The 19554-nt window shown below is 46.3% G+C and overlaps 1 protein-coding gene across 1 annotated transcript; it reads left to right on the top strand.

Annotated features, from left to right (window-relative positions):
• The first annotated feature begins 461 nt into the window (after window positions 1–461).
• Window positions 462–18702, top strand: CCT3 (chaperonin containing TCP1 subunit 3). The gene is made up of 14 exons (XM_056852809.1): window positions 462–530; window positions 3773–3834; window positions 7461–7511; window positions 7647–7709; window positions 9033–9129; window positions 10315–10432; window positions 11510–11696; window positions 12392–12541; window positions 13112–13244; window positions 13360–13441; window positions 14543–14723; window positions 16123–16368; window positions 17281–17412; window positions 18330–18702. The coding sequence occupies exons 1-14, from the start codon at window positions 500–502 to the stop codon at window positions 18432–18434; spliced, it is 1638 nt and encodes a 545-aa protein (XP_056708787.1). The 5' UTR covers window positions 462–499; the 3' UTR covers window positions 18435–18702.
• Window positions 18703–19554: the final 852 nt, after the last annotated feature.

Here is a 19554-nt window from a genome sequence, read left to right as displayed (position 1 = left end):
GTGCTGTAGCGACCGCCGATGCGACGGCTTCCCACCTCCATCCATCCAACCGCTGACTAGTGGCTACGCGCATGCGCCAGCCTCCTTCGGCGTCTTTAAAAGTCTGTGCACAGGCGCAGTGGGGTTCGCCGCGCCTCGTTCGGTTCTGCCGCACGCATGCGTTCCGAGGCGTGGCTACGCAAGCGCGTTGCTTTATCCCCCTAAAGCGGCTTGGCACGCGCTGGAGCGAGCAAGAGGGGCGGGGAAAGAGCAGCCAGCGAAGTCTCGCCCGTTGTTCCGTCAACCAATCTTGCTTGAGGAAAAGTGGGCGGGGCTGTCGTGACAGAGGCGGTTTCTCCATTGGTCTAAATTGCCGTCGTGGCCCAGCTTATTGGCGGGCGCTCCTAAGAGGCAGTTTAGGCTGTCCCGGCGAGGTGAAGCGGCACTTTTCCCTTCCCCCCGCCCCTCTTCTCCACCTCCTCCAGAAGGTTCCGCGCCGGTTTCTTTGCTCGCCGCGAAGATGATGGGCCCGCGCCCCGTCCTCGTGCTCAGTGAGTCGGGGGAGGGGGTGGGAGGGGAAGAAAGACCCCCTCCCTCATTTTAGGGGCCCCCAACTGGCCCTTCTCCCCTGCCCTGAAAGACCCCCCTGAGCACTCTCCCTCCTCACGTCGTTCTGCCGGCCCCCATCTCTGCTACGCTTCCCTCTCATTCCCTCACAGGTGGGGTGACCATGGGGACCCCCTCCTGACCCCCCTCCTCAAATTTGCAACCCCCCAGGATGATTTCCCCTCATAATCCCTCACATCCCATGTGTTTTTCTACCCTGCCTGATTCTTAGGGGTCCTTTGGTTAGCCCCCCGCCATTGTATCCCACATTATCGCCTCCAAGGGTATATGGGGAGCCCGCCCTGATTCCCCCCCCCCCGCCGCCGCCGCCAAATATCCTCTGCCATTATCTGCTTCACTTATTTCCCCAAAGTGTGTATCGAGGACTTCTGTGCAGGGTTTGATGCCGCCCTCCTCATTCTTTCTCCTCCCAACGTAATCCAGGTGACTCCCCAATGGGCTCGGGATCAGCTGATAATGCTCTGCTGTAGAGATCCCTCACGGTTTCCTCCCTCGTGCTTGTTTCCCTGTCGCCACGGACATGCTTGCGGGTCCACCTTCTCCTTTGTCAGTGCTGTGCCCGTTGCCTTTTATGCCCAGCCCCCTCCACTCTTAACGTCTGTTCAAGCCCCTTTTATGTGGGCCTAGTTTCATCATGATCCACAACCATTCTCTCCATAATCTCATCCTAATTTGTGTGTCTACACCACCCAGTAGTTGGTTGTGGGTGCTTTATTCTCTCCCAGCCCCCAATCACCATCTTATGTCTGTTTGGGATCCTCATCCAGCCAAAAATAGTCTTCCTTTCCATTTTAAAATCTAGTCTAGTCACTCTTTCCAAAGTTATCATAGAACCATAGTGTGTTTCCTGTTTTCTTTCAGTTTTATTTTTTTAAAATGCCCAAAAGAGTACAGAAATAACAAAGTCCTGCCCTTGTATGAGTCCTGCCCCAGAAGACTTTTCTATTGCCTCTGACAATTGCCTGTGTGTTTTTCCTTACTGGGAGAGCTTTCCTGTTTTGTTTTGCTTGGCCTCCAGTACTCCCCTTGAGTATTGCGTTACTCCCCTGTTTCTGTGCAATTTTGGGTCCTCCTTCCTTCCATTCATAAAAAGGGAATCCAGAGTGAGATTTGATGCAACCGTTCATTTATCAAGCACAGGAAATCGCCTAATATGGGCACACATCCCTGGCGGATTACGGGTTGCCAAGATGCTAGTGGGGCAGTGGCAAAGAGCTGAATTAGGCAAAGTGGCATTTGTTAGTGTCTGTGAAGAAGGGGAGAACAGCCTGAAATCAGCTTTTTGGCTTTTCATAAAGTTTCTGTTGTAGGCATAAACCTTGTAAGATAAATGGGCAACTCTCCATTGACAGGCAGTAGGAGTTAAGTTTCCCTTGGTCACTCCCAGGATGTAGATGGGTTTTGAGAAAGGATAAGAGGAGAACAGAAAACTAAAATTAGTCAGTGGTGGCTTTCCTGACATAGTCTGTCTACTTTTGCTTGCTGGGGAAGGATCACTCTTCAAAGGCAATGGTATTTTATTCAATAAGATACAATGGTATCTTATTCAATAAGATACAATGGTATTTTATTCAATAAGAAGGTTAAGTCTTGTTTAGAGAAGGCATGCATTCTGCAGCGAAGAGAGATTTTTAAAAAACGTGTTTGGGTTTTTATTTTTTACGGTGGGTATGTGAAATATGAAGGTGTCTCAGGTACTCTGGAGCTACTCAGCGTCAGCCATGAAGCTCTCTGGGTGACCTTTGGCCAGTCACCCTTTCTTGCCCTAACTACCTCATAGGGTTGTTGTGAGGATAAAATGAAAGAAGAACCATGAATGCCATCCTGAGCTTGAGAGGAAGGGACAGGGTGACAAATGTGACAGACCTAAATATTACAGAGCGCACAGATTAATCTACTTGTTATACCAACTTGTCAGAGGAGACTTATTGCAATATTGAACAAATAGTAGGATCCAGCAGCAGGCCATGCCCTGACCTGGATGGCCCAGGCTAGCCTGATCTCATCAGATCTCAGAAGCTAAGCAGGGTCAGCCCTGGTTAGTATTTGGATGGGAGACCACCAAGGAATACCAGGGTTGCTGTGCAGAGGAAGGCACTGGCAAACCACCTCTGTTAGTCTCTTGCCATGAAAACCCCAAAAAGGGGTTGCCATAAGTCAGCTGCAACTTGACGGCACTTTACGCACACACACAGCAGCAGGCCATATAATGGGGTGACAGATCAGTGTGTTGCAGGAGAAGTTGCTTGGTTTCTTGTGATGGATTGTGGAAGATGGTGACTTGTATCCAACAAGACCCACTTTTAGAATGCACCTCATGGAACTTTCCCCACTTTCTCTTCCTGCTGCAGCCTACTGAGCTCCCCCTCCCTTTTAATTTTGTTAATGTGGGGTCAGCATACCTTAGGAACAAAACGGGGGAAATGGAGATCTGCAGTGGAAGGGGGAATGACAGAAATCACTGCCCTCTCTCCTAAAGTTAGAAGTGCCCTTAAGTCTTTGGAGCTGCATAGCTGGATTTGGTGACTTGTCTTTGTTTAGAAAAACACAACATTGTCACAAATGTTGTTCTAGTAGTAATTTTTATTGTTGTACCATCAGTGTATAGAACCATAGAATCTTAAGCGTTGGAAGGGGCCATCTAGTCCAACCTCCTGCTCAATGCAGGATTAGCCTAGAGCATCCCTGACAAGTGTTTGTCCAACTGCTGCTTGAAGACTGCCAGTGAGGGGGCGCTCACTACCTTCCTAGGTAGTCAATTCCACTGCTGAACAACTCTTACGGTAAAAAATGTTTTCCTAATATCCAGCTGGTACCTTTCCACCTGAAATTTAAACCCATTATTGTGAGTCCTGACCTCTGCTGCCTGCAGGAACAGCTCCCTGCCCTCCTCTAAGTGACAGCCCTTCAGTGTACATGAATAAGCAACCAAGACAGGTCCTCCTTCCAAGGAATTTATGATCTAGCTTCTAAAGTCTGGCCATGGGGTAAGGAGGCATTGGAGCAGCCAGGGCAGCAAAGAATGGATGTGAGCAAAATGTTTACTGATACTTTGTTGCAAGTGGGGAGGGGTGCAAATGGAGTAAGGTGAAAAGATTTTCTGGAGAGATTTAGATCAGGTGGTTGTAATAATTGTGCTTTTTCTTGTTCCCATTCTGTGTTTTAGGTCAGAACACAAAACGTGAGACTGGAAGGAAAGTCCAGACTGGAAACATTAATGCTGCTAAGGTATGTTTTCTTGATGTGAAACATATTGGAGATGCAACAAGGAGAGAAATGTAGTTTGTATAAAAACTGATGCGTAGCCAGACTACTAATAAGCAGTTGGTTGGAATCTGCAGGTCTCTTCTGCTATTGGTCCTGCTCGAGATGGCTTACAATGAAAACAATGTAACAATTTAAAAACAAGTCACTGGACATAAAACAAATAAAAAGTATCCATAAAACATTTTAAAAGCTGGTATAGATGAGACATGCAATTAAAAGCCTGGGTAAAAAGATGTTTCTATTTTGGAGAAGAGACGGTTGAGGGGAGACATGATAGCCATGTTTTAATATTTGAAGATGTCATGTTGATGAGGGAACTAGCTTGTTCTCTGTTGCTCCTGAGACTAGGACACGGAGTAATGGATTTAAACTAATAGAAAAGCGATTCCACCTAAACATTAGGAAGAACTTTCTGACACTGAGGGCTGTTTGATGGTGGAATGTGCTGCCTCGGAGGGTGGTTGAGTCCCCTCTTTGGCGGTCTTTAAGCAGAGGCTAGATGGCCATCTGTCGGGAGTGCTTTGATTGTGGGATCCTGCATGACGGGGGGAGGGTTGGGATCACTGGGGATGGGGGGGGGAGGTAGTTATTAATTTCCTGCATTGGGCAGGGGGTTGGACTAGATGACCCTGGTAGTCCCTTCCAACGCTATGATTCTGTGTGTTTTGGCCTGGCGCCTAAAGTCAGCCCAAGGAACACCCCCTTTGGCACAGGGAAACGCTGCTATTGAAGCTGCGTTGGCACCCATTCCTTGCTGCTCCCAGACGTAAGTGGCCATGCAGCGCTGGAAGTGCCTATTTGGATGGCGGAAGTGGCACCTATGCCACCACAGGGGTCACGTTGCTTCCAAACCTCTTTTGGGGGGCCCCTTCAGGATTGCACTGTATATCTTCCTCTCCTTCTGATCGCTTTGAAAAAAATTATGGCTGAGTTAGAAGCAATGCTGATTCTGTGACCTTAGGCAGATGATGAGAGGGAGGGCATCTGGCCATATTCTGGTCACTAGGTGTGGGGGGGAGGTAGTTGTGAATTTCCTGCATTGTGCAGGGGGTTGGACTTGATGACCCTGGTGGTCCCTTCCAACTCTATGATTCTGTGATTCTTCTATGAGTCTAAGCTTGCATTTGTACATAATGCTGCAGGGTTTATCTGAGTCAATATAGGACCTCGGAGCATAAAATCCATCATTAATGAAATTGCGAGGGCTTAGAGCTTAAAAGAGTGGAAAGCACAGCGTTCAGCTGGGTGCTCGTTCCTTTTGAAGGACAGGCGTATCTAAAGCACGATGTGTAGCTGGGCACAATCCAGCAGGAAGCTCTCCTGTGCCACTCTCACTTTATAACTGCCGAGTTCTAAGCAGTTGCATGCTGGTGCAGTGACTCCTGGGCTAGGGTGTATCCACAAGCACATCAGCTCAGGATCAGTAAACGTGGAACAACACTAGTACTGGAGGCAGGCATCCTGATGACAGGGTGCTTATCTGTTTCCTTCGTCAGTCAATGTGCCTGGATGCAGCCAGTTGCATGTTATCCCAACTCTCGCTGTTCTGTCCTCTTGGTCCTGTCGTCTCTATGCCTGATCTTAACAATTGAGCGTCAGCAGTGCCACAGAGGAAGGCATAGCTCTCTAAATGGCAGGCAGTGTTCAGCAAACTGCACGTGACATGTAAATGTCGTAATGTTTCTGCATGGGCAGGGACTTGGAAGAACATTGTAGAGTTATACTGTCAGGGCAGCACAGGCTGACTTATGAGCGGCTTCACCTCGATCCCTAGGGCTGTGACCCCACCCATGCCTATTTCCACCAGCTCAATATCCAACTGGTTTTCTTTCTGCTCCTGTTCACACAAAGGTAAAAGTGACGAGCTGGGCAATACTATCACTCTTCAAAGAAGGGTGCCTGTGCTATTCTCATTCACATGAACATGTATCTGTACATAACCGGTATCAGACTGGTGATTCTGAGTAGCACAATGGCTGCTGAATGAAACCTTAGATCAGGAGTGTCAAAGTCAATTGTTACAAGGGCCGGGTATGACTGTCACTTGGTTGGGCCGGGCCATGCCTTGCCAGCCCAGATCAAGAGTGTGTGTGTGTGTGTCTCAGCTGGCTTGTGGTCCAGATAAGAGCTCTCAAGGGGCCGGATCTGGCCCATGGGCCTTATGTTTGACATCCCTGCCTTAGATGGTAATAAGTCGGCTGGATCTCACAGATCTGTTTTGATATCAGTTGCACTTCCCTGGATGAAAGGAGCCTTCCCCTGATATGGGAGTCCCTGTGCTGGGGTAAACTGTTAGTGGAACAGATCTGTTGGATCCAACTGAATGAATCCTGCAGGAGTAGAATATTGACAAGACCTGCAACCAAATTTGGCTGACTGGTTGAAATCAATATGTCACATTGAGCTCGTAACCTCTTTTGGTAAATGGATATTTTTCATTAAAGATATTGGATATTTTTCATTAAAGAAAAGATGGGCAGCCCCTCCTATAGATCATTGCATTATTTTGTTGTTGGTTTCATGGGCATGCCAGTCCATTGAAAAGCAATGAACTAGCTGACCTTAGGAAGATATTAAACTGCCTTATACAAGTGGACTGTTGTCATCTTGTATTGTCTACTGTGATGGGCAGAGAGTTTTTTGTAAACATCTATCCATGATTCTTTAACTGGAGATGCCCAGGATTGAACTGGCAACCTTGTACATTGGAAGCAGGCCGCAGACCCTTCCTCTTAGTGATGGTCAACGGCAAGAGCTGTGGGAAGGCCAGAACAGTGTTTTTTTTTAAAAAAAGCTCTGTGCTCAAACAAATACTTAAAACTTGGTCAGATATTTCCATCAAGCACCGCTGGCTCAGCTTAAGAAGTAGGCATGGAATCTGTACTTGCAGGGCCTTCTGAAGAAGGAGGCCCCATCAGTGTGTGCGCCTTGCAATGTTCATGTTGTTGATCTTTTTGTTGCTCAGCAAGTCCACGTTTTTCAGCTGCTCACTGAATGTTCTGCAAACCCCAGTCACGGGCCTTGCACAACAGTGCAGTTTTAACCAGGTATCCTGTTCTAAGCCCGTTGACCTCAGTGGGCAAAGGAGTAACTCTGCTTAGGATTGCACTGTCAATTATCTGCTTGCCCCACATTTTTAAAGACAATTGGCCTTTCTCTTTAAACGTCAAGAACTAATGAGTTCTGGTTGCTAGTGGAAGAGAATTGTTTCGCTGTTGACATTCTGATCTAGTGTGTGGCATGCATGGTTTAGTTGCCTCTGTGCTACAAAATCAGCCTTACTTGTCTCACCTTCCCTCAGTTTCCAAAGTTTCCTGGCCTGCATAAATCCTTTCAGCTAACAGCACAGTTTGCCTGTCCCTTTGTGGAGTTATTCCTAGCCAAACTGACCTTTCTTCTTTCTCCCTTTATGCTACACTGTTTGCCAACATTCTGTTTGTTGTAGCTTCCTCCTGAACAGTTGGAATGTCCATGAATACTTCATACAAAATTCACAGATATGTTACGCATTTGATATCCAAGGTTCAGCTTCCACATTGTAAGTGTCTTAGCGTTTCTAAAATTGTGTTTTTTAAATTTCTTTTCAGACTATAGCTGATATCATCAGAACGTGCTTGGGACCAAGAGCCATGATGAAAGTGAGAAATGCATTTTTCCTCCCTTGGATTTTTTAAAACTCATGATAAAAATATAACATGAATATAGCTGTGCTTGTGTTTTGACTGACATGCTTCTAGGAAGCTAACAGAAATGTTCTTCAATCTCAAATACAGATGCTGTTGGACCCCATGGGTGGGATCGTCATGACCAACGATGGCAATGCTATCCTCAGAGAAGTAAGTTGCCTTCATTCTGACACCAAGCGCTTGATGTCTTAGTTTGCCCAAAAGCATGGGGTAAAATTTGTAAATTAAATAGTGGTCTCCACTAGCTAGTGCTTGAGACAGGGAGAAGCAAATTAGGATGCCTAAGATTTAAGCTTGCCTTGAATGTCTAGGTTGTTTAAAGCTTCCTAGCACTACATTCACGTGACTGGTGTTTACTGCCCCTCTTACTGCTTTTCCAAATAGACCCGAAACCTAAACCCATCTAGTTCCCACTGTTGGTGTTGCTCTGAGCCATTCTGCCTCAGGACCAAGCCATTGCATTGATCCTTCCCTCTCTTTCTCATTATTATTATTATTATTATTATTATTTCTCATTATTAGTGTTCCTCTTTGGAACACTAATAATGTGCAGTGGAACACAGGCAGGACAATGCTGCTGCAGTTGTCTTGCTTGTGGTCTTCCTAGAGGCCCCTGGTTGGCCACTGTGTGAACAGACTGCTGGACCTGAGGGATCTGATCTAGCATGGCCTTTCTTATGTTCTCCACTTTGGGGCATTCTGTAATTTTATGGGCAGCACCACCTCATCCTTCCCCTAAGTTTGACAGATAGTCTTGCCCAGAATTGGGTTTCACTTGTCTTTGCTGGGTAGCCAAAATGAAAGATGCGAGTGTAAACCTACTGTTAGATATTTGGTCAACAGTAGTGTTTATAGCACAAACGCTGAAGGTATTTTTGAGAGCAGTGATCTCTTGCTGTGGCAGAAAATGTTTCAGTGATAAATGCTCTTTCAGCTTTAATAGATTTATTTAGAAAGGTACACTTTGGAATGTTGGAACAAGTCACTCTGTTGCAAAGCTGTATACCCTGCATTTTGACCAGTTGACCTATGGGATAGCTTAAAATAGAACAATACAAGATGGCTTTAGGTGGAATGTGGCTCCTGGCTCATCTCTTAGCAGTTAAGCAGCTGGAAAAGATGTAGATGAATATAAACCCTTTCTTCCCTCTCCCTGGTGTTCTGACCTCTGCTGTTGTCCTTATGCATTGAACCTGAGGGAAATATCCCCTCTGGGAAGTATGCTGCCAAGCTTCATTTGTTGGTTGTCTCCCACTCTTCCTCCATGGAATACAGCTAACATATACTACATCCAAGCAGTGCTTGGGGCCAGATCCTATAGCTTCAGCAGTTTGAATATGCACCTTCTACTTCCTCCAGCTCTAGGTTGGCCCCATTCAAACCTTTAGTGCATTTCAAGATGTTCCAGTTCAGTTCCAGGAAGCAGATGTGCTCCAGAATTTAGGGCATGTGCTTCTGTCCTTCCTCTTACAGATTCAGGTCCAACATCCAGCTGCCAAGTCCATGATTGAAATCAGCCGCACTCAGGATGAAGAAGTAGGTGATGGGACCACCTCTGTCATTATTCTTGGTAAGAGTTCTGGATCTGTGATACTTTCTCTCTTTGCATATGGGTACAGTGGGTGGCCACATGACCCGTGCTCCTCTAAAACCAGAGGTAGCCCTGCTGTGGAGTAAAAGGGAGGTTGCTGCCTTGGGTGCTGTGGTTTGGGTGTGGTCAAGGCTAACAAGCTGTGAAATTGGCAGGTCTGACCCACAGGAGGACTCCATTAGGACTCCTGCTGCACACCCTGTTGAAATGAACGGGACAATCCCAAGAACATGTGTAGCTCCCATTCATTTCAGTAGGGCTCATGGATGTCTTCCTTAGTGGATCAGGTTTGTTTTATTTGCATGCTACTTTTTAAAATCTTCCCAAAGCGATTTACATAACAGTAAAACCATTAAACCATCATAAAATGAACAACCTGTAAGAGTATTCTTCATGAATGGCACTTGATCCAGGCATAGTGGAGGGTGCATAGCTGCTGCCTCCCTTTCATCTGATGTTCCTGGAAGCTGAAGCTGGAGGCAGGGGATATGCCCCCATGTTGATTAGTTTGGGGGTAGAGGCACTCTGTGAACCAATTCAGGAATTGACTCTCCTTGATATAAGGCTGCTCTTGACAAGCAAAGTAGAGACACTGCAGGCTTCTGATAGGGCAGAACAGGAAAGGAAGCGACCTTTCTAGCCACAGCTCTTTGTGCCTTGGGCCAAAAGGAGTGTTTCTGTCTAAGACTATTCTTCCCGTTCTGTGACCAGAAGCACTGACACTTACAAATCTTTGCTGCCCTTTCCACACAACTGGGTGAAAGGCAGTTGGGAAAGGGCTACCCTGACCTGGATGGCCCAGGCTAGCCTGATCTCGTCAGATCTCAGAAGCTAAGCAGGGTCAGCCCTGGTTAGTTTTTGGATGGGAGACCACCAAGGAATACCAGGGTTGCTGGGCAGAGGAAGGCACTGGCAAACCACCTCTGTTAGTCTCTTGCCATGAAAATCCCAAAAGGGGTCGCCATAAGTCGGCTGCGACTTGACGGCACTTTACACACACACACGCACACACAGAGGACCGGACTCAAAGCACATTCTGGTTTAAAAATGCATGCGTTTATCAGTGGTATTTGCCCTCTTTGTTGTGGTGGTGTTTCTTCACGATGCAAATCTAGCATGGCAGAGGTGATAGCTCTGTTTCACCGGCTTCTGCTTGCTGTTTAGCTGGAGAGATGCTAGCAGTTGCAGAGCACTTCTTGGAGCAGCAGATGCACCCGACGGTAATCATTGGGGCGTACCGTAAAGCACTGGATGACATGATCAGTGCACTGAAGAAAATAAGGTGAGATGGATGGTTGTAAGTGGGAGAAGGGAGCACGGTGGGTATGTAAATTGTAAAGTGCTGGTTGCATCTCTGGGCCTGCTCTGGAGGAAGCAATAGGGGAGGCAAAGCCAGTGGCAGGCAGAGAGCAGGGGGCAAGTGATGCCAGAGGTATAACACTTGAGTTAGTACCAAAGCACTTGTCTATTGGGTCTGCATTTTAGGATATGGACTGTAGCTTTGTGACAGAGCAGCATGCCATTTCCAAGTAAGGATGCCTGATGGCAGGGCAGGGAAAAACCTCAGCTCGAGTCCTTGGAGAGCTGCTTCCAGTCAGAATAAAGTGCCTGGGCTAGATGGACCAATGGTTTGACAATATAAGGAAGCTTCCTATGTTTGGGTGGGACTGTAGAGCCAAGGCTGAGTTCCCAGCATCTCCCAATTAAAGGATCTCAGATAACAGTTGTGGAAAAGATTTTTCCCTGCCTGAGGACTTGGAGAAGAGCTCTAGTTGGAGTAGGTAGTATTGATCTAGATGAGCCAGTGATATGACTAGGACCACATGACAAATTGAAACTGGTTTTAATCCCATTAGATTGCTACAGCTTCCAGCCTAGGTAACACAGTTATTGTAGCTTTCTGAAGCAGCTTTAGGGATTTCTGGCAAAGAATTCTTAATGCTTTCAAACTGAAGCTCTAGAGTTCCTTTTGGAGAACCAGGCCTTTTTTTGTGTGTGACTGTACTGAGTACTTTTTTCAGTGTTCTCCCAAGTCTGGATCCTTGAGCGCTGGCCCACCCCACTCAGCCAGAGAAAGAGAACGGAACTTCGTGAACAGTCTAATGGGGAATGTGTGCAGTGAGGGGGGAATTACTGGATATTGGCACAAAGTTATATGAGTATGGGCACTTCTTTTTTTCTGTCTTTTTAAACCAAACCCCTGCCGGGGACAGAGACTGCTAATTCAGTTTCAGACATTTACATTTTCTATATAAATATGTCCCAGAGTCACCTCCTGTGCAGCTGATCAGGGAGGTGAGTAGCAGTTAAAGTATTTTTTTTGTCTCCTTGTTTGTATGCCTCATGTGGCTTCCAACAGCACTCCAGTCGATGTCAACAGCCGTGAAGCCATGCTCAAAATAATCAACAGCGCCATCAACACCAAGGCGATCAGTCGCTGGTCAGACCTGGCCTGCAGCATTGCCCTGGATGCCGTCAAGACCGTGGAGTTTGAGGAGAACGGCAGGAAGGAAATTGACATCAAGAAGTATGCCAAAGTAGAAAAGGTACAGAGGAGCTCTGTGTGTGGATGTGCTCCTTTAGCGAGGTGGTGCTTACTGTTGATTGACTTGGGTAGAAGGGATTCGGTAATAGATGACATTCCCTTATTTCTGGTTTCCCCAGTATGTAGAGAAGGAATTAATCCTGTCCAGCTCATATTTTGTCAAGTTTGCAGAGCTTTTTTTGAAGGCGAGGGATTGTAGCATCCTTCCTTCCTCTCTGTTACTTCTGCTAACAGATACATAAGTGTCATAAGCCACTCACTTTTTTCCTGCTCTGGCAAGATTCATCACTTTGCCCCCACCAGAACATACTTCAGAGAAGGGGGGGTTTTAATTACCACTTTTCAATACCTTTGAATATTTTATATGAGGGAGCCTAGCAAAAGTTGAAGGATGGAGGAAAGCTTTGTGGCTACATCTGTTTCCAGGCCCAAAGGGCATCTTTCCTCCCTTGGGGTTGTTTCCCCCCTGCCCATCACTTAGAAGGATGAGGCTCAGAACTATTTCTAGGCCTAGGGAGGGCTTAGCCCAGTTGCCGCATGACACGAACATACAGGTTCACTGAGCTGTTTCCTTTCTTATGCCACCATTTATGTCATGTGACTGGGACATGGAAGGAAATTCAGTTGCACGTCTCCCATGCTCCTTTGCCTTGCTACAAAATCTGAATGACTCCTGGCATCTTTTTCATCCCCCAGATTCCAGGCGGCATTATCGAGGAATCATGTGTCCTGCGTGGGGTCATGCTCAATAAAGATATCACTCACCCTCGAATGCGTCGCACCATCAAGAACCCTCGCATTGTCTTGTTGGACTGCTCTTTGGAGTACAAGAAAGGAGAAAGTCAGGTATGTGGGCTGGCAAGATTGAGATTCATCAGGAATTGTCCACAGAGCTCTGTGAACCTCTCATGTATACAGCTTGGCTGGGACACTTGCTTTTATCTGACAGTCTCCCACCAGTTGGGGAGCTTTCTTCTTTTAAGTTGCAGAAGTGCTGACTTGTCTGCACAGAGGCAAAAATTATTCAGGCCAGCCACCAAAAGGAGTGGAAGAAGCTTCTGTTGAAAAGGTGCTGCAACAATAAGACTGCAAACTTTCTAAAAAACAAAGGCAAGTTTAGTTTCTTAGGAAGCTGAACTTGCTCCCTACTGCCTCTTGCTCTCTTTCTGTGCTTGAATAGAATCGCAGCTCACACACACAGTTTTCTCCTTGAATGGTGCTGCCTCCTTGAATGGGAGAAAGCTAATCCCAAAGCTAATCGAGCCCCATGGAAATTGGGCTGCATTGATTAGACAAAAGGGAAAAGTGTTGACCCTGTGCAGTCCACAATGCCAATGATTGGATACATGTTTAGAGATCTGTTCCATAACCAAAATGCTGGACACGGTCAGAAGCATTGGCGATCTTTTCATGCAGACTGAAATTGAAATCACCCGCGAGGAGGACTTTGCCCGCATCCTGCAGATGGAGGAGGAGTTTGTTCAGCAGGTTTGTGAGCACCTGATTAAAGTCAAGCCAGATATCATCATCACAGAAAAGGGAATCTCAGGTAAGCGGCCTGCATGCTATTGTGGTATGTGTGTGTGGGGGGTGGACCTCTCGCTACAAAACCTGTAGCTGTTGGGGTGTGCGTGGTGCTTAAAGGGCTTTTCTCTTGGCTTCAGACTTGGCCCAGCACTTTCTGATGAGAGCCAACATCACCGCCATCCGCCGAGTGAGGAAAACAGACAACAACCGGATTGCAAGGTGAGGCCTACTTGAGTTGCTGCGAGCTGGGCTGGGGAACCCCTTACGCTAATTTGGAAGTTTGTGTGCTGTCATTCCTGAGGTGCTTTTGCATCTCCTGCATTTTCTCAATTTGCATTGAATTGGTATAACCAGGGAAGAGAAGGAGGGTGATGGATGCCAGATTTCCCATTTTGCTCCTCTACGTCTATCAGCCTCCTCATTGAAATCTCTAGACCAGGGGTTCCCAAAGTGGGCAGTACCATGCCCTGGGGGGCAGTGGGATTACCTAGAGGGGCACTAAGAGGCAGGGGGGTACTAGAGGTGAGCCCCTTCAACTGTGTTGTTCGCTCATTTACAATAGATCAAGCTATGCCACCATGCTGGCAAATTTGGTGTAAGCTATCAGAATTTTTTTCCAGACTTTGAAGAGCTGGTACCGCTGGATCAAATTCGTCAGTTTTGTTGAATAAATTTCAACTAAAAAGTTCTAATTTTATTTTGAATAGATGTGCAGTTAATTGTTACTGTTTTGAAATTGTATTGTTATTTTCTTCTTTAGTGCGTCATGCATACCCCTATTTTGAATAATGCTTTTTATATGATAGGGTAAGGGGCGCTGGGGTTGAGTTTGTGGAACCAAGGGGGTGGTGCCCCAAGAGGTTTGGGAACCATTGCTCTAGACTGACTGCTGCTTGGCTTTTTTGTTAACTTAGGGGTGGGGAGTTTGGGAAGCATGACAGAGAGCCCATAGGAAACTCCTTAAAGCTTTCCTTTCCTCCTCCCTAGTGCCATCTGCTAAAGAGCAGGAGCTGGTTGATGGGTTTCAAAGGCTCCATTATAATTTGCTGCAATTATAAGCTGAAGCCTTGCCGCCTAGCTTACTGTAAACATTTCTGGAACTGGGCAGAGCAAGGAAATTGGCATCCTGACAAGGCAGTTGGATTTCAGAGACCCAGCACTTCCACCTTTAGAATTCACCTTTTGTGGGGCCATACCCTAGTGACAAAGTCTGCCCACCAAGGAAGAAGACTGGGTGTTTGCATAATGGCAATGCTGTCGCTTCCTGGTTCAAAACGACCCTCAGCATGGATGGGTGGGTGTTTTGTTCTTATCTGGTAGGGCCTGCGGGGCTCGTATTGTCAGCCGTCCAGAAGAGTTGCGTGAAGAGGATGTGGGGACCGGGGCAGGGCTTTTTGAAGTGAAGAAAATTGGGGATGAGTACTTCACCTTCATTGTGGACTGCAAGGAGCCCAAGGCCTGCACCATTATGCTCCGGGGTGCCAGCAAAGAGATTCTAGCCGTGAGTAACCTACAGACATTAACCTTTTAAAAAATTCTGGGGAAAGGAGAGCAATGAGTCTTGACTGAGAATGTGGATGTTTGGGAGTTCTAACTTTAAAAGCATCCCCAAATCAGGTGGCCTACCTTGAATAACAAAATTAATAACTAGTTCAGTGTCCTATTGCGGGTTGGTATCCAGTACCTAAAGAAGTACTTCACATACTGCTCAGAACTATTCTATCATGAGGCCCGTATCAAATTCATTGCTCCCCTGATCAGTGAATTCCCTGATAAGCCAGTAGAATTCCTAAGTGGCTCCTGATGGGTGATACTCCACACTTTTCGCTCCCAACCACCAAATTCTGTGCCATCGCAATCAAAACTCGCAAAAATAGAATGGGAAAAAATTACTTAACTTTGCTATATTTTTAGAAATATTAAGATGTTAATTATTGTGATTTGTTTTAAAATCTTACATTTTAATAGCATTAGACTTTTATCTAATTTTGTAATTTATATTAGTTTTGCAGTTTTATTGTCAGATAATTTTATGTATAACTTTTGGCTGGTAAAACGGATTGTATCAATAAACTGAACTACTGCTGATAACTTATGACATACTTTCAATTTTAAAAAGTGTTGAAGGCGCACTGCATCCTTAACACCCAAAATGTTTCTTCTTAAACTGTTAAGGAATAAAGACTACTTGCCTTCAGTAGAATCCACTTCCTGATCAGGAGGAGGCACTTGGAGAGGGGACACAGTTTAGTGGTAGGGCATGCACATTATATGCTGAAAGGTCCCAAATTCAGTCCCTGGCACATCCATTTGAATGGTCTCAAGTAGCAGTTGAGGGAGTGTCTTACTCTGAAACCCTGAGTAGACAATACTGAGCTAGCTAGATGAACGAGTGGTCTGACACTATATAAGGTAGCTTCACATCTTCATAAGAGACAATACTAGGGCAGTGACTCCTGCAGAGACAGCAGCTTCCTCTAGGTGTGAGTGCCATCTCTGAATTCTCAAGCACTCCTACTGCAATTTGCAGATTAATTTTATTGGAAGTACTATCAGGTTGTGAAACATTATCTTTTGGAGTTGTTCTGCATTTATTTACAACTATTTTTGGTTCAAGGGGGACAAAAGAACATGAAGTGGTAGGACAAACTCTTAAAGAGGAGTTCAGACTTGGGACTTACGTTTTCCGGTTATCTGGGTGGCAATTTGCTTCCAGTGCAGGGGGGTTAGCAGAATTACCAGAAAGAGCCTGGTTGGAAGGTAGCAAGGACAGAGCTGTGATTCATGCAGAGTAGGCAGCTTCCTCTGTGGGTAGACAGACTTGATTTCATTAGATTGTAGCCTTCTGAACCTTGTTCGCTCAAGGTGCGAACCCTTTGCACAATCCTCCTTTCTTACAGGAGGTGGAGCGCAATCTTCACGATGCCATGCAGGTTTGCCGCAATGTCATGATAGATGCCCAGCTGGTGCCAGGAGGTGGTGCTTCCGAGATGGCCGTCGCTCATTACTTGACAGAGAAGTCAAAGGTCATGACTGGGGTGGAACAGTGGCCCTACCGCGCTGCCGCCCAAGCCCTAGAAGTCATTCCCAGGACACTTATTCAGAACTGTGGCGCTAGCACCATCCGCGTACTCACCTCGCTACGGGTAAGAGCCATGTTCACACTGCTCTGCTGCCACTGTCGTGTCCATGCCTGTCGGTTAACTGGCTGTGATTACATATTGTCAAATAGCCCAGGCTTGCCTGATCTCGTCAAATCTCAGAAGCTAAGCAGGGTCGGCCCTGGCAAGTATTGGGATGGGAGACCTTCAAGGAATACCTGGGTTGTGCCATGGAGGCAGGCAACAGCAAGCCACCTCTGAACGTCTCTTGCCTTGAAAACCCTGTGGAGTCGCCATAAGTCAGCTGTAACTTGAGGGCAAAAAAAAAATAAAAGTCCAGGCAGGGTAGCAACGGAAGAGGGCAGTTCAGTGAATCATTCCCTTGCCTAACACTGATTGATTAAAAATTATAAATCATTTGTTTCATCATTGCAGTTGGTTAAGCTAGCACACCTGCTGATAACTAAACTACACTTTTCTGGTATTTAATTTTTAAATAGTGTCTGACAATATTTGGTCGGTTTGATAGCAGGTACTCAACTGAACAGCAATTTGCCCAGCCTTCTTTGCCCAGTCTAATGCCCATCCTTAGTATATAGTTAATTCAGAATGAACGAAATCCTAGCCTTCCAGTCACTCTTACTGCTGCTGTTTGATGGATGTTTAAAATGGTCCTTTGTGCTAGGTACTGTCCATGGAATAGCAGTGTCTGTGGGGGAAGGGAGGGGAAATGAGGGCTATAGTGTGAATCTGAAAATCTTAAGAACCCAGCTTCGTTTACAAGGCAAGCTGGGTGTGAGTAGAAGATTATTTGACGGGGTTCTTAAATCACCATATAGCTAGCATCAGGTATTGTCTGTATTTTGGAGGCGGGGGGTAGGGGGAGACTATTGGGCTTCAAGCTATCAGTGGAAATCAGCCCTTCTGGCATCTTGACATTAATTGCTCTCCTTACAGGCAAAACACACCCAGGAAGGCAGTCAGACCTGGGGGGTAAATGGGGAGACTGGAGCCTTGGTGGACATGAAGGAGCTGGGTATATGGGAACCTTTGTCAGTCAAACTGCAGACATACAAGACAGCTGTGGAGGTAAGGAGAAGCTGGAAGCACGAGTCTGCTGGGACTGCATTGTAAAACCTGTGGCCAAAGGGGAGGGGGGGGGGTCAGTGTCATCTTGTTCCTCTCCAGAGCAATGTCAGTTCCTCTTTTTAAAAAAACAAAAACCTCCCATCATCCTTCCTGTGTTGTCTTGTATTCTGAGAAAAGCAGGAGTGTTCTCTCTGAAGGAGGGCATCCAGACTGTCTTATGTCTCCCACTTAGAAAGCAGAACAGTGCATAAGCCATGTTTGTTATCCCAGCCTATTCATTCTCTGTAGGACTCTTGTGTTCCTCTCTTTAAGTTTTCTAGAACCTTCTGCCATTCTAGTTACTCTGATACAGCTATTTGCTTGTTCACATGTTCTCTTTTTTTGTGTTGCTAATAAATTTTAGTTGTCTGTTGTGTGCAATGAGGAGCAAGTCCAGTATAATGTAGAATAGAAGTGACTATTTGAATAGAATCATAGCTTTTGATTCAAAATCCATAGAACCAAACAAGGTTCTAGCTGTCATGGAGTGTGAAGAACAGAGAGACAAGAGAGGAACTGGGTTCAGTTCCATTTCCTCCTATGAAGCTTCCAGGGCCAGTTATCATCCCTTCAGCTAAACCTGCAAAACGTCGCAGTGGAAAATCAGTTCATTAGTTAGATATGTATACCCAACTATTCTTCCTATCAGGGAACAATGACATTGTTCCCCTCTCCTCCATTTTATTCTCATAACGGCCACCCTGTGATGTAGGTTAGGCTAAGGGAGAGTGACTGACACAAGGTCACTCCGTGGCATGAGGATTTGGGCCTTACAAACCCACTCAAGGGTTCGGAGGGGAATTTGCCTCTCCAAAATACTCCCTTTTTGTTAATCACTCACACCCTTTTGTGCTCTCCCCCCCCCCCCCCCACTATAGACCGCTGTCCTCCTCCTGCGTATCGATGACATTGTTTCGGGGCACAAGAAGAAAGGAGATGATCAAAATAAGCCGTCAGCAGCTCCAGATGCAGCCCAAGACTAACTCTGGGGTTAGGAAGCCTCTAAGGGAAAGCCACGCACCTCGGATTGCAGGATACGGAAGCAACCTGAACCACATTCCGACTGCTGCTTTCCTTCTCCACTCTCAGTTCAGGTGCAGTCAGAGTCCAAGTTTGTTCAAAGTTGGCCAGGGAAAGGCGGGAACCGTGACAATATGTTGGCTCCCCCCGTTCTGTTAAGGAGACACTGGCGCTTTATTTAAGTATATACTGTAGCTTCTCTGTGGCTTTGATAATAAAAACGTCACGTCACGTTCATGGCTTAGATCTAATTCATTTATAGTTTAACTCTACCCTACAGCTGCAACATTTTTTTTTTTCCCTCCTCGGGGTGATCTCAAATACAACTGTGGTTTGGGTCATTTGATGTATTGCAGCAGTAAATCCAGGTTTGCAACAGAGACTGCAGCCCAGGGGGGAAGCTATGTTCAATCGTTAGTTATCTGTATGACACACCTGTATGCAAACACCTGATCCACGCATTCACATGCTGCTCAGTGCATTTGAGAGTGTTCAGGTACACATTATCTCAGGGGTCCTTGACTTCGTTGGGCCTGTGGGCACTGAGAGCCGCTTAAAAGCGGTGGACTCTAACCTGGAGAACCAGGTTTGATTCCCTCCTCCACATGAGTGGCGGACTCTAATCTGGAGAACTGGGTTGGTTTCCCCACTCCTACACGTGAAGCCAGCAGGGGGACCTTGGGCTAGTCACAGTTCTCTTAGAGCTCTCTCAGCCTCACCTCCTCACAAGGTGTCTGTTGTGGGGAGAGGAAGGGAAGGAAATTGTAAGCCGGTTTGATTCTCCTTTAAAAAGATAGAGAAAACCGGCATATAAAAACCAACTCTTCTTCTGTTGGAATTTTGAGAACAGAGGGTGGGTGCCTCAATAAAGGGCTGCTACTGAGTAGGTGGGGCCAATCTAAGTTCAATTGGAAAACAATAAAGTTCAATTGCAAAGCAATAAAAGATCACACAAAATGTCAGGCGGTTCTAAGCTGAGTCTCCTCCTCTGGTGGAGGCAGTTGTTTCCGAACAGAGCCCTCTCTACAAAGGTGATGCCCCTCTCCTTTTTTGAAGCATCTCTTGTGGTGGAGGGAAGCCGGA

Source organism: Euleptes europaea, chromosome 7 (genome assembly GCF_029931775.1).
Source record: "Euleptes europaea isolate rEulEur1 chromosome 7, rEulEur1.hap1, whole genome shotgun sequence".
Classification (NCBI taxonomy): Eukaryota; Metazoa; Chordata; class Lepidosauria; order Squamata; family Sphaerodactylidae; genus Euleptes; species Euleptes europaea.
The sequence above is the reverse complement of the archived record's forward strand: the minus strand, read 5'-3'. Positions and strand labels throughout refer to the sequence as shown.